This window comes from Xiphophorus hellerii, chromosome 16 (genome assembly GCF_003331165.1).
Source record: "Xiphophorus hellerii strain 12219 chromosome 16, Xiphophorus_hellerii-4.1, whole genome shotgun sequence".
Lineage (NCBI taxonomy): Eukaryota > Metazoa > Chordata > Actinopteri > Cyprinodontiformes > Poeciliidae > Xiphophorus > Xiphophorus hellerii.
Genome location: NC_045687.1, coordinates 19,128,051 through 19,142,148, shown reverse-complemented (window position 1 = coordinate 19,142,148; position 14,098 = coordinate 19,128,051). Strand labels below are relative to the sequence as shown.

At 44.9% G+C, this 14,098-nt stretch overlaps 1 protein-coding gene and 1 long non-coding RNA gene across 2 annotated transcripts in view; both read left to right on the top strand.

Annotated features, from left to right (window-relative positions):
- The window catches only part of slc29a4a (solute carrier family 29 member 4a), a 28,627-nt gene that overhangs the window by 2,174 nt on the left and 12,355 nt on the right, over positions 1–14,098 (top strand). The window contains exons 2-6 of the mRNA XM_032587669.1: positions 495–874; positions 5,735–5,849; positions 11,538–11,554; positions 11,647–11,760; positions 12,722–12,850. Of these exons, the coding sequence (XP_032443560.1) occupies positions 619–874; positions 5,735–5,849; positions 11,538–11,554; positions 11,647–11,760; positions 12,722–12,850 (631 nt within the window). The 5' untranslated portion in view covers positions 495–618. The remainder of the gene's footprint in view (positions 1–494; positions 875–5,734; positions 5,850–11,537; positions 11,555–11,646; positions 11,761–12,721; positions 12,851–14,098) is intronic.
- LOC116735647 (uncharacterized) lies at positions 10,580–11,239 on the top strand. The gene is made up of 2 exons (XR_004342410.1): positions 10,580–10,863; positions 11,127–11,239. It is a non-coding gene; the product is annotated as an uncharacterized LOC116735647 (long non-coding RNA).

Genomic DNA, 14,098 nt, shown 5'->3' with positions numbered 1-14,098 from the left:
TAGAGGTGTTTTTGCACGTTTGACCAAGCTTGTGAAGATATTGGTGTATTTAATTGTGCTGTACTGGTGCAGAGTTATCAAATACAATTTGTGATTTGTTACATTTATGTCTGCTATTAACAAAAAGAAACATTTTAAGTAAATTCAGCTCAATACTGAACCTCTGATATCTGTATCGGTATCGGAAGTGGAAAAAGTGGATCGGTGCATCCCTCGGTTAAACTGAGATGAACTAAATCATTAGTTTATTTATTCTCTTTCGTTTACTGTTTCATTTCCCGCCTCACCTTCCCAGTCTTCCTGCCACCCGTTCATTGTCACGTTCTCGTTGAGCATGCCTCTCACGCATCAACACACACAGAAGCAAACTGTGTTTTTAATGATTCACTCAAGTTATTTTCAGCAAAGCTCTGACAGATCATTCATTCCAGCCTGCCTCCTCGTTCCTCCTTGTTTTCCTATTTTGACCCTCCTGTTGCTTCTTCTCCCTGCAGATCCTCCATCATCCAAAGGCCTCCTGCGTCTCTTCCAGGGGCGTGTCGCTGGGGATCGTGTTCGCGCCATGCTGGTGTAGACCGCTCGGTACCGGAGGAGTCTTCTGTAGCGGGCCGCGTCTCCATGCATTCTTCAAGGCCGGAGCCGGGCTCGGCGGGAGCGGAGCGCCGCAGGCCCGCGCCGGCCCAGACGCCCGACGACTGGGACGGGTGGAGGGATCGAGGGATCGCCGGGTGGAGGGACGCGGGGAGGGAAGGGTGGAGGGAGGGCAGGGAGAGCGGCGTGGTGCAGAGCTACAGCTTCGATTCGTACCAGCTGGAGGAGGAGGAGATCAGTAAGGATGCCCCAGAGCGAGGAGTGCTGGCTCTGTCTGAGCCTGGTGAGCACTTCTGTCTCTCTTTCTCTCTCTCTGTGTGTGTGGGTGTGTGTGTGTGTGTGTGTGTGTGTTCTGTACTATTTATAAAAAGACAGCAGAGGAACAAAGTGGATTTAATGTAGTAGTATATCAGGAGTTGGAGGTGCAGGATATTAGAAATGTGAAAGAACAGCGTGTAACTCGCTGCTGAAGGCGCTGCTGTAAATCGTGGACTGGACGGCTTTAATTATGACCATTTCTTGGAGATTACATCCCCATTGATCTGGTACCGAAATGAAAACACATCCACTGGGGCTCCCATATTTGAGCTGTAGGTATTCCCTTGCTGTAATAACAGATCATTTCCTCCTCGTTGCATGAAATTACATCAGGAAGTTAGTTTTTGAAAGGTCTTTTTTCGTATTCTTGTCTGAAATAAGTCAGCAGGTCCAGGTAGCGGTGAAGGAGAACATCTTGGAGAGCGGCATGTTTTGTGTAAAACAAGCAGGGCAGTCCTGTTAACACATAATTGCTTTGTTGCTCGGTTACACAGGTTACAAAGGCCATGCTAATTAGATCATGAGTGAACAAGGGCACACACATCGAGGGCGGCGGGTGGATCTGCTTCTTGTTTCCTGTGTCTGTACAACACAGCTTTAAAAATGGAAAACTATGCAATGATTAGAATTAAAAATATATATAAATATTCTCTGCTAAATAAATTTTTGAACTACAAAATTTTAGACTGGCTAATAATAACACTGGTTGGATAGTGATGAAAGGATTTCCACAGTTTCAAGAAAAAACACACGTAGGTAAAATATTGTTAATTCAGGTTTTGTTTGGGTCGATGACATCACAAGAGGCTAAAGAATCAAGCTAATGAGCTTGGAATCAGGTGGACGAGCAACTTTTGACGGATCCTGACAAATATGATCTGCATTTGAGTTGTATGGGGTTTAGTCTGTTTCCATGGTTTTTTTGGGAGCAGGTTTCGCTTGCAAATATGATGCAAAAGTTTCTCTGCAGCACTTTTAAAAAGAGACGACATGAAATTAAAGAGGAAAACCTTTAATTTCCTCTTAGCTGGAAAAACCTTTTTATCCCTTCATGTCACCAGATGCATATGCATGTTGATGGCTTTTTTTTTAAATAAAGTAACTTTTATCCAAATTATAAAACAAGTTACAAAAAAATAACAAAGCAAATAGAAAACCTGACAAGATGTTCTAAGTTTGACTGACTGTGCCAAAGTAGAAGCTTTAAAAACTTTACATCCTAATTTTTATTCTACACAAAAGTGGAGGAAATGTTCAGTGAGCACATTCATTTTCGCACTGTTTCAACAATCTGACGCCAAACGGCCTCCTACATGCATGGCTCTCCAGTTAGAAAGTCCCAGAAAGCTTGAATAGCTAATTGGCAAGGCACCAATTCAAAATGTTATTGAGCTGTCAGACTTTAAACACGAGTGCATCCGTTTTTATGATTAATTGCGACTGGGGATGTTTCAAAGGTGACGAGGTGAGCGTCACGGTGGAGGACTGAGAGTTTCAACCAGCCAGTGTTTCTTTCAGGAATAATTGGTTCTGGATGGCTTTTATTGGCGGTAGGTGTAAGAGTGAGGAGGGATAAAACCTGTCTGTGTTTAGTAGCCATTGAGAATCACTTCAGCCTACTTTGAGAATCTAAACCATCCAACTTAAGATAGATGTTGCTCTGACAATTTTTGTAGTCTTGTCCTGCAGCTCAATAAATCGTTGTAAATAGAAACATTAAAAACCCTCGAATCACTTTAGTAAATGGGCATAATTCTACATCCTGTGTGTGGTTTCCCATTTCTCCCAAGGACCATGTCGCCAGGGCATTTTATATGAGCCGTTGTTGGAAAAAACATCTACAGTGAAAGGAAGCAGCTAAAAGTCTCACTCTTCTACTTGTAATCTATCCAAGTTTTACTTGCGCTACAAAAACATAGGTTTTTTAATGTTTTATAATTAGTCACACCCTTCAAACTACAGATGTTTCTCACAACAAAATGATTGGTTGTAAAAAGACACTGCCAGTTAAGCTTGCTCGTGTCGTAGGTGGAAGGGAAGAAAAATATCAATATACAGAACAATCCGTCATTCATTTAGCTAGTACACTTGGAAAAAACAACTTGAAACTGCCACTAAGCACCATGCAGGGGAAATGTTTGGACAGATTGGTTATAATAATGTAATTTGAGGACCTCAGTAGATAGATCTAATGGACAGACAAAGCAAAAAAAGAAAATGAAAGTATATGCTGGGAACTTGTATGCGCTTAAACAACACTTGAGTTGCCTCAAAGGTCTGTCTGCTGACTTGTTTGTTGTCTTTCACTGCATTCTGGTCTCATTTCTCAGAATCTGGGAGAAGAAAGTTTTGAGCTGAGATGGTTTTTGATGGGTGAGGAGAAATGCATTTTCATGAATCTCTTGTTTTCCGCAGAGGATTTTCCGGGAACAGTACGCATTCAGCTCACTCTTCTCTTTTTTCTTATTGCCATAAAGCTGCAACACATTCAATAGATTCCTGGTTTTTCACTTTACAACATTTCAGAGTTGTGAGTTACAGGTCCAGATGGGCCTTCATTACCTATGTATGGCATCATGGCATTTCTGTTTTGGAGAGATGTAACTCCTAAGGCTCTTTTTATGTTAGCTGTCAAAATGACATATTTGCACTGAAAAACAATAGGAAGGCTGATTATATTTGAAGATTTTAACGGTTTCTGGCTCCAAAATACAAAGAAGTTGTCTACAAAATAAATTCAGGCATAAAAGGTGTCAAATATTGTGGATCTGAGAGTAAGTTATCCTCCATCATCAGATCAATGGCTGTTACCTCGTCCCGGAGTCGTCTCTTTCGAAAGTGAGAACTACTTTCCCTCCTCAGCCTGTTGTTAAATCTACTCCCTTCCAAATCATTCAAAGCTGGTTAAAGTGAGCTTACAGGATTAGAGAAGGATTATGAGCACTTCCATAAAGATCCTGCACATCACACGTTATCCACGAAACCGATTCTGCTGCAAAACAGTCTTCAAATGAACCCACTCAGACAGCTGGTTCCCGATCAACAACACCCCCAACTCCACCCCCGATCCGTCTCTTATCAATAACAGGAGCACAGATTTCCCGTGCAACAGTTGCTCCGTCTGCGGCAGCAACATCCTTCATCCTCATTAGCTCCTCTGAACGTTGCCTTCATTGGCTCCAGTCCTAATTTGCAGTGGCTCTCAGTAGTGAGCACAGCCCTGATATAATGGCTGTGATAAATCATCCTAAAAACCTTTTCCATCTCATAATATCTCGTTTTTCCTGTGTCCGTTTGGAAACTAACAAAATAAAAAGTGCTCTTTCTTAGACTTTGTTTAGTTGGTACCAAGATTATGGGAAATAAAATCTGCTTTATTTCATTTCCCAACTGTGCCATCAAACAAACAAACAAAGAAAAAAAAAATTATCTGAGGAAAAATGACCCCACATCATGATACTGTCACCACTATGCTCCACTGTGGGGGAATGGTGGTATTCTGGTGACGTGCATTTTTGCTTCTGTAACCAAAAAGCTAAACTTTGCTCTTACTAAATCCATAACACATCCTCTTATGAGGCAACCAGTGCTTGGCAGAAATCCCCACAACTCCTTCAGGGTTCCCTAAACACATACTCTGATAACTTTCTGTTTTGTCTTTTCATTCTTCTTGGAGAAATGTCAAGTTTTTGCCCCATATTTTTTTCCAGGAAATGATGGCTTCACTGTGCCATTGTTTATATGTGGATTTTTTTTACCCTGTTCCTGACTGACGTCTTTGTACGAGGAAATCCTGTAATCCTGCATTATGTAACAGTGTGAAATAATTGGGCTTCAAAATGCAATAAATAAAGCATCTCAAAACTGCGTTACATAATAACCTTTGCAAAATGTAATAAAATCCTCGAAGGCATTTTGTAATACTGTTTACCGCATTATGTAATAACCTTAGTACAAAATGATTTAGTAGCTCTTTTTTAGACATGATAATGTAATAGTGTGACTGCAAAAACACAAAATCCTTTTTAATCTAGTACTAATACTATAACGCTAATACTAAATACTAATACTAGTGCAAATATGTTCATACACTTGAAATTAGACAAAACTAACAAGTAACTTTTCAGACAGATATAGGAGCTTGTTTTACATCAACAATTCTTGAATATTGATGAAAAGTACTAGCTATTTCACTTATAATAAGACATTTCCCCAAGTTATAAGTGAAAAAAATCTACCAGTAGAACTAGTTTTAAAAAAAAAAAATCAATATTCAAGACTTATTTACTCAAAAGAAGCTCCTGTATCTGTCTGAAAAGTTACTTGCTAGTTTTGTCTTATTTCAAGTGCAATGAGACATTTGCGCTAGAAACTAAACCAAAAAAACTTTGTAAGGTTTTGTGGGGTTTTTTTGCAGTGCAACCCCTGTTTGTGTTCATCCTAGTCCATAATAACTTATAATGAAGATCCTATGCATTTAAATCTGTGAAACTTTGTAAATGCCGACCTTTTGGTAATTTAGTTGCTTTTTCAGACTCAGAACCAGAATCTTTGGTTTTAAGGCATGTAAATATATCTTTTGTTGTTACTGTTAACATTAAAAAAGATAAGCAAATGATCTCTTTAATGCAAATTGAACAGATCCAAAAACATCTCCAAGACTTAAATATCCACACAGCAATAAAAACATCCAGGCGTGGTTTGGTCTCTAGCTAAAGATGATTTGTTAGTTCAATGTCTTTTTAACAAAAATCAAAATTTTCAACACCATGGAGAGAGTAGCCTTAATTTTCTAACCCTTGACTCTCCTGTTTTCCCTCGTCAGACTTTGAGCAGCCGATCCCCGATGACCGTTACCATGGCATCTACTTTGCAATGCTCCTGGCTGGAGTGGGTTTCCTGCTGCCGTACAACAGCTTCATCACCGACGTCGACTACCTGCATCTGTCATGGTTTGATTTAGCTTGCGGACCCACATGCAGAAACCACACGCTGGATGGAAAAGGTAAGTGATTTATTTATAACAGGACAAATTTATATTCAGTTCTCCGGACTTCGGCAGGAGAGCGAGGGTCGCCCGACCAGGTGGCCTGAAACGAGAGCTGAATTATAATGGGCTCGGAGTGAGAGAGTGTGGAGGAGGAATCAGGAACTTTCTTACATTAGGCGTGGATCTTTCAGAGCGTGGGGGAGAGGTGCCAGGGTCCGGTGCGAGGGAGTGCTACGGTGCCTAGGGCGGGTGCGAGGCGGAATCGCGGGTGGTTGGAGCGAGATGGGGTCGGTGGAAACGGCGGAGCAGGCAGGCAGGTATTCTCGGCAAGTTCTTGAGAAAAGAGAAGACAAAAAATTCTTTAAACAAACGAACAGGACACAGAGAGCTAGTCGCTACGAGTTGCACAACAAAGTTCTAGAAACAAGAGGTGAGGCCAGAGTGACTACCGGTATGCGTTAACCATCTAGCGAAGACTGAAGGGTTCTGCCGCTCCTATATTCCAGCACGCTGATGAGGCAGATCAGCTTCACCTGCGCTGGCTCCACAGACTCCTCACGAAGATCCTTGCTGAAAGAAGATGCAACACTCGCACTCACACTCTCATGCACACGCTCTCACACCGGAACTCTGACACTACCCCCCCTTCAAAGACCGCCACCCGGCGGTCGGGAAGATGACGAGCCACGAGATGCCTCGAAGTCCCTAATAAGTTCGGGATCCAAAATAAAGGAACGGGGAACCCATAACCGCTCCTCAGGACCATAACCCCGCCAGTCCACCAGATACTGAACCCCTCGCCCACGTCGGCGAACATCCAGGATAGCCGAAACGTCGTATGCCGGATGACCATCTATATCCCGGGCGGGCGGCGGGGGCTCGGAAGGAGGGCAAAGGGAACTAGAACGGACTGGCTTGATGAGGGAAACATGGAAAACAGGGTGGATCCGCAACCCCACAGGAAGCCGGAGACGAACTGCGGAGGGGCTGTGAACAGAAGTGATCTCAAAAGGACCAATGAAGCGGGGAGACAATTTGCGGTTAGAAGACTTAAGGTTGATATCTCGAGTGGAGAGCCAAACCTTCTGCCCCGATGAGTACAATGGTGCTGGCCGTCTCTTTCGGTCCGCCCATCTCCGATTACCCTCTGCCGTCCGGTTGAGGGCGGTTATGGTCTGCGTCCAGATGTGCCTGCAGCGGCGGAGGTGATGCTGGACCGAGGTGACAGATGCCTGCTGGTCGTCTGACGGGAACAGGGGAGGCTGGTAACCGAGAGATGATTCAAATGGAGACAGACCTGTGGCAGCAGAGGTGTGAGAGTTGTGGGCATACTCCACCCATGGCAGGTGTATACTCCAGGAGGAGGGGTGCGAGGAACAGAGACATCGGAGGGTCGCCTCCAACTCCTGGTTCAGTCGCTCAGTTTGGCCGTTGGTTTGGGGGTGGAACCCCGAGCTGAGAGTCACCTTAGCTCCTAGAGCGCCTCCGAACTCTTTCCATACTTTGGACACAAACTGAGGACCTCTGTCCGATAGGATCTCTGAGGGTATGCCGTGCAGACGAAAGACATGTTTAGTGAGGAGATGGGCTGTCTGCATAGCAGTGGGCAGTTTGCGTAGTGGAACCAAATGACAGGCCTTAGAGAAACGGTCTATGATAGACAATATAGTAGTGAAGCCCCTCGAAGGCGGTAACCCAGTAACAAAATCCAGTGCAATGTGAGACCATGGGCGTTTGGGAACAGGGAGAGGTTGTAGTAGGCCACTGGGGTGCTGATTACCAGTCTTATTGCGAGCACAATTCGGACAGGCTAGCACATAGTCCTTGACATCTTTGTACAAGGATGGCCACCAAAAGTGCCGCCTGATCAAGGAAATAGTCCTATTCACTCCAGGATGGCATGAGAACTTTGCAGTGTGGGCCCAATGGATGAGGCGAGCCCTGACGGTCGATGGAACGTACAGCCGGTTAGGCGGTCTAGTGGCTGGACCGGGTTCCGACTGTTGCGCCGCCAGTACTTCTTCCCTGATCCCCCAGGAAAGGGCGCCAACAACACAGGTAGGTGGAACGATGGTTGCGGGTGGAGTCTCTTGTTCCAAGGAAAACTGTCGGGATAGTGCGTCAGGCTTAGTGTTCTTGGATCCCGGTCTGTAAGAGATGGTAAAATTAAACCGGGAGAAGAAAAGGGACCAGCGAGACTGTCTGGGGTTAAGTCTCCTGGCCTGTTGGAGGTAGGCCAGGTTCTTATGATCAGTCCATACAACAATCGGGTGCTCGGCCCCCTCCAACCAGTGACGCCATTCCTCAAAAGCCAGTTTGATGGCTAAAAACTCTCTATCACCGACGTCGTAGTTGCGTTCGGCAGGGGAAAAACGGCGAGAGAAGAAGGCACATGGATGCAACTTATCATCACTGGATGAAATCTGTGACAGGACAGCCCCTGCCCCAGTGTCAGATGCGTCCACCTCAACTACAAACTGTTTCAACGGATCAGGCTGCATGAGGATGGGCGCTGCAGCAAACTTTCTCTTAAGCTCAAGAAAACTTTGCTCTGCTGCCGGCGGCCAACAAAAACTAGCCTTGGAGGAGGTAAGGCTGGTCAAGGGAAGAACTGTCTGGCTATAGTTCCTAATAAAACGTCGATAGAAATTAGCAAAGCCCAGAAAGCGTTGTAGCTCCTTTCGTGAAGTGGGCGTGGGCCAATCTAAGACTGCTTGGACCTTGGCCAGATCCGTCTTCACCTGCCCGCTCCCCAACACAAAACCCAAAAAGGCGACAGATGAGACGTGAAACTCACATTTCTCTGCCTTGACGAACAGTTGGTTCTCCAACAGTCGTTCCAAAACTAGGCGTACATGTCTCTTGTGTTCGGCAAGGGTTCTTGAAAAAATAAGGATGTCGTCTAAATAAACGAAAACAAACTGATTTAAATAATCCCGGAGAACATCATTGACTAGAGACTGAAATACTGCAGGAGCATTCGTAAGACCAAATGGCATCACCAAATATTCAAAGTGACCGAGTGGTGTCCTGAAAGCTGTCTTCCACTCGTCCCCCTCTCGCATTCTGACCAGATGATATGCGTTGCGGAGGTCCAGCTTAGTAAATACGGTGGCTCCCTGAACGAGTTCAAATGCTGAAGCGAGTAATGGTAGGGGATATTTGTTCTTCACGGTAATCTGGTTTAGGGCCCGATAGTCAATGCATGGTCGAAGTGTCCCATCTTTCTTACCTACAAAGAAGAACCCCGCTCCTACAGGTGAGGTGGATGACCGGATTAATCCAGCAGCCAGGGACTCGCTGATGTATTTCTCCATGCTCTCTCGTTCCGGTTTAGATATATTGTACAATCGGCTGGTGGGTAATGGGGCTCCTGAAAGTAGATCTATAGCACAATCGTACGGACGGTGAGGTGGAAGAGAGAGAGCTTTAGACTTACTGAATACCTGGTGAAGGTCGTGGTAATCCGACGGTACTCTGGCCAAGTCGGCTGGAGCGGGTTCCTCTGTAGACCTAGAGACGGCTGGAGGTTGAGCAGATTGAAGACATGTAGATAAACAGTAATTGCTCCAAGACTCTACCCGACCAGTCCTCCAATTGAGGTGTGGATTGTGATGGAGCAACCAGGGATAACCCAAAACCACTGGAGACTGAGGGGTAGGGAACACAAAAAAGGTAATGGTCTCCCGGTGATTTCCTGAAACTAACAGTTCAATAGGAGTTGTTCGATGTGTGATGGCAGGTAGAGCCTTCCCATCCAGGGCTACGACCGGAACTGGAGCTGGAAGGAGAACAGTGGGTAATTGTAGTTGATCAACCAGGTTATTATCGACAAGGTTCTGCTCACAACCTGAGTCCACAAAAACAAAAGTCTGAAAGGACCGGTTGGCAGTGAGTAATGAACAAGGTAGCGTGAAACGGGATATAGTTTTTGAGCCACCCACCACCGTTCCCGTAGCTAGTGGCGGGCTCTGGCTTTTAACAGACTCGGGCAGTTAGCAACATAATGCCCGACCTGGCCACAGTATAGGCAGGCTCCAGACCTTAAGCGACGTTGGCGCTCCTCAGGCGGGAGTCTGGTCCTCCCTATCTGCATAGGTTCTTCTCCGGTCTGATTGGCTGGGATAGGATTGAAGTCGGTCCTTCTTGGAGCGAAACTCGGCTCCTTCTTGGCCCGGGCCCTGTCTCGGATTCTATTGTCGATCCGAATTGCCAAGGCAACGAGTTCCTCCAAGGAACCGGGTTCATCCCTGAGGGCCAGTTCATCCTTCAGATCTTCGTTTAGGGCCTGAAGGAACGCCCCTGTTAATGCCCCAGCGTTCCATGTGGAAGCCGCGGCCAGGGTTCTAAAATCAATAGCAAAGTCTGCTACAGATTGATTACCCTGCTTTAAACTCAATAAACTGCGAGAAATGTCAGCCGGTGACTCGGAATAACCAAAAGTCTGTGTAAACTCTAGTACAAACGAATCATAGGTTCGGTGAAAAAGATTGTGCTGGGCCGACCTAGCCTCTGCCCACTTTAGTGCTCTTCCTCTGAGGTTCCCCACCACAAAAGAAATCTTAGCACCGTCAGTCTGAAAACTCTGAGGTGAGGAAGAAAATACTAAGGAGCACTGTAGCAAAAATCCCCTGCATCTGTCGATCTCACCTGTATATGGTTCTGGCATGGGCGGTGAAACCTCTCTGAGACGAGCCGAAGCGGGGGGCGCTTGTTCTGGAGCAGCGGAGACGCCAGTCTGAAAGGAGGCGGGCGGAGCAGCGACTGGTGGCGGGTCTGCTGGAACAATTCTTTGGTGCAGGGCTGTGAGAATATCAGATAATTGCTCCAATCGCTGGTTAGTACTTCGTTGTTGATCAACTAGTGCGTTGAGCATGGAATCGTGGCGAGCGATGAGTGCGTGATCCAGACTGGTGTTATGTGGTGGTTCTGCTGGGTCTGACTGGCTAGATGGTTCTGTCATGGTTTGATTTAGCTTGCGGACCCACATGCAGAAACCACACGCTGGATGGAAAAGGTAAGTGATTTATTTATAACAGGACAAATTTATATTCAGTTCTCCGGACTTCGGCAGGAGAGCGAGGGTCGCCCGACCAGGTGGCCTGAAACGAGAGCTGAATTATAATGGGCTCGGAGTGAGAGAGTGTGGAGGAGGAATCAGGAACTTTCTTACATTAGGCGTGGATCTTTCAGAGCGTGGGGGAGAGGTGCCAGGGTCCGGTGCGAGGGAGTGCTACGGTGCCTAGGGCGGGTGCGAGGCGGAATCGCGGGTGGTTGGAGCGAGATGGGGTCGGTGGAAACGGCGGAGCAGGCAGGCAGGTATTCTCGGCAAGTTCTTGAGAAAAGAGAAGACAAAAAATTCTTTAAACAAACGAACAGGACACAGAGAGCTAGTCGCTACGAGTTGCACAACAAAGTTCTAGAAACAAGAGGTGAGGCCAGAGTGACTACCGGTATGCGTTAACCATCTAGCGAAGACTGAAGGGTTCTGCCGCTCCTATATTCCAGCACGCTGATGAGGCAGATCAGCTTCACCTGCGCTGGCTCCACAGACTCCTCACGAAGATCCTTGCTGAAAGAAGATGCAACACTCGCACTCACACTCTCATGCACACGCTCTCACACCGGAACTCTGACAGCATCACAAGTTTCAGGGTATTAATGTGCATGAGGCAGTGCGTGCAAATGCACGAACAAGCCCTCTGCACCCCCACCCTCAGGAGCTCCACCTTTTTCGTGTGTTTCAGGAACGTCCATAGTGTTTGACATGAGTCTGACGTACATAGTGGTCGCTCTGCTGGCTGTGATCCTCAACAATGTGCTGGTGGAGAGGCTCAGCATGCACACCAGGATTACTGTGGGTAAGTCCAAACCTTATCCAGGACTGAAGAACTTATCACGACATAAGTGTTTCATATCAGTCCATGTCAATAATTATTAATTAATTATTAATTAATAATTATTAAAGTTTTTTGTTTTAAATATCTGAAATTCTGCCAAACTGGTGACCTTTTCTGTTTTATCCACAATTTTCACTTTGCACTGTTGTTTATTTGTAATTAGTTATCAGACACTGTGGAGAAACATGAAACTGCTGCTGCGCAAGTTACTCAAGCAGGTCGTTGCTAGGTAACCAGAGAGTGAGTGAGTTGCTAGGTAACCAAAGAACGAGTGGGTTAGTTGATGCCACCAACCTTGCTTAGCTCGCTGCGCCGTTTAGGTTCAATGGCTCTCTTCTTCTGCCTATGTCTCCCAGAATGCTGTGCGGTTCTCGATCAGAGTTCAGTGAATATCCTAACTAACAAAGTGCTATCTCAAATACAGCTCCCTTAAAATTTTAAAAAGTATGCAAAAGTAACCATTGAAATGTCTTTAAAACAACTCCATATTTATGATGTGCGTAGGTTCAATTTATGACTGTGATTTTGGAGATAAGCACAGCAATGTAAAGGCTCCTCAGTAGCAGAAATGAAAGGAAAACCATCCTTTCAGCAGGAATGAAAAAAGTAAAGTTCTTTAAAAAAAAATATATCTCTGAGGAGGATTTTGGTCTCTCTGCTGTTTTTCACTGTGTGAGTGCGAGAGTTCACCGCTGCACTCTCTGTACCTTAAAATAGCTCTGCCTGCACCCTTGGGGGAACAACTTTTGAAATGTTTCGTCTGCTCAGGAGCTTTTCTGTGTGGTTAATAAATTCGTAGCTCTGCGATTAGACTTTATATCGAGCGAAGGCGATAATGTTCCTCAAGATGTCCTTGTCATATATATGCGTATATCTACACGTCATAGACCAGATGAATTAAATTATCACTGTAACTCTGCAGGATACATCTTGGCGTTGGGGCCGCTCATCTTTGTCAGCGTGTTTGATGTCTGGTTGGAAAAATTCACCACCAAGCAGGCTTACGTCATCAACCTGTTGTCAGTGGGAGTGGTGGCCTTCGGATGCACAGGTAAGCTATTTCTAACTTTAAACTGCTTGCTAAACTGACCTAACTGAAAAGCACAGATGGTACAAATTTAATGCAGTTTCACTAAGACAAATGTAAGGATGGTTGAAAATGTAAAAAACAAGTATTTCCAACGAAGGCACTAAAAAAAGCGAGTCACGAGGAAGCAAATAAAAAGAGCAAACAGGAAAATCCGACAAGGATCGAAAGGCAACATTGTAACGTAAATACTTAGGGAAGCAAAGACAAACACAATACAGCTCCGGTAGTTAGCAGACTAAATCCTAGAGGATGGGAGAACAGAAAGCAAGACTGACTGAGAGAAACAGATTCTGGAAGAAAAACACCCATATTTAGATCAAGTTTAAGTTGAAATAAATAATCAAATCTGTTCAATTGTATACACAAGCTTAAATCTGTGTATACAATTAATTGTAAGTATATCACAGTTCAGTCAAGATCAGTTTGTCCTTCTAGCTGGTAAAACGTGTTCAGTTTAAGGAAGCCCAGCCGACTGTATTAAGACATTGTGCAACATAATCCTCCTGAGCATGCATGTGACCACAGTGGAAAGTAACAACTCCTTTTTAACAAGCGGGAACAGAAGACAGCTGTTCCTGCTTGCCTAGCAGAAGACAGCTCAGAGTTAACAAGCACCGGTCGCAATCGACTCAGGGCTAAAGAAAAGACCAGATGTACAACAACAAAAAGAAAAATGAAACAAGAAGGACTGATGTAGGAGTATTTATGTTGAAGAAAAATGATGTTTTTGATACTGGTGCACTGATTTATTGGCCAGTCAATTTATCGGTGCCGATTCCCTAAATTTTGGAAGATCGGTGATCTGCCAATTTTTACATGTGAAGCCGATCTTATCAACCTGGGCAAAGGTCTAAAAATCAACCACTGTGCTTTTTTTTTCTTCCGTGAGAGAGATTTGACCGACAAACCAGCCGACCAGGTCATGTCTGCACATTTACACTTAACAACAGTCACCCCATTTGTTGCCAATTCAGCAACTTTCTTGATATATTGAGCAACATTTCAGACAAAAAAATGGTATCGGCCAAAATCGGAATCGGTAAGTTAGGCTTTTTAAAAGATCGGTAATCACTGATCAGCCAGAAAACTGCAATTGGTGCACCCCTAGTTTTAATGGCTGTAGCAGCCCATTAGTGGCTTCATCTAGGAGAGAAACACAAGAAGACAGATAAGCTCTGAAGCAGTAGTCCATACTATGCAATAAAAGAT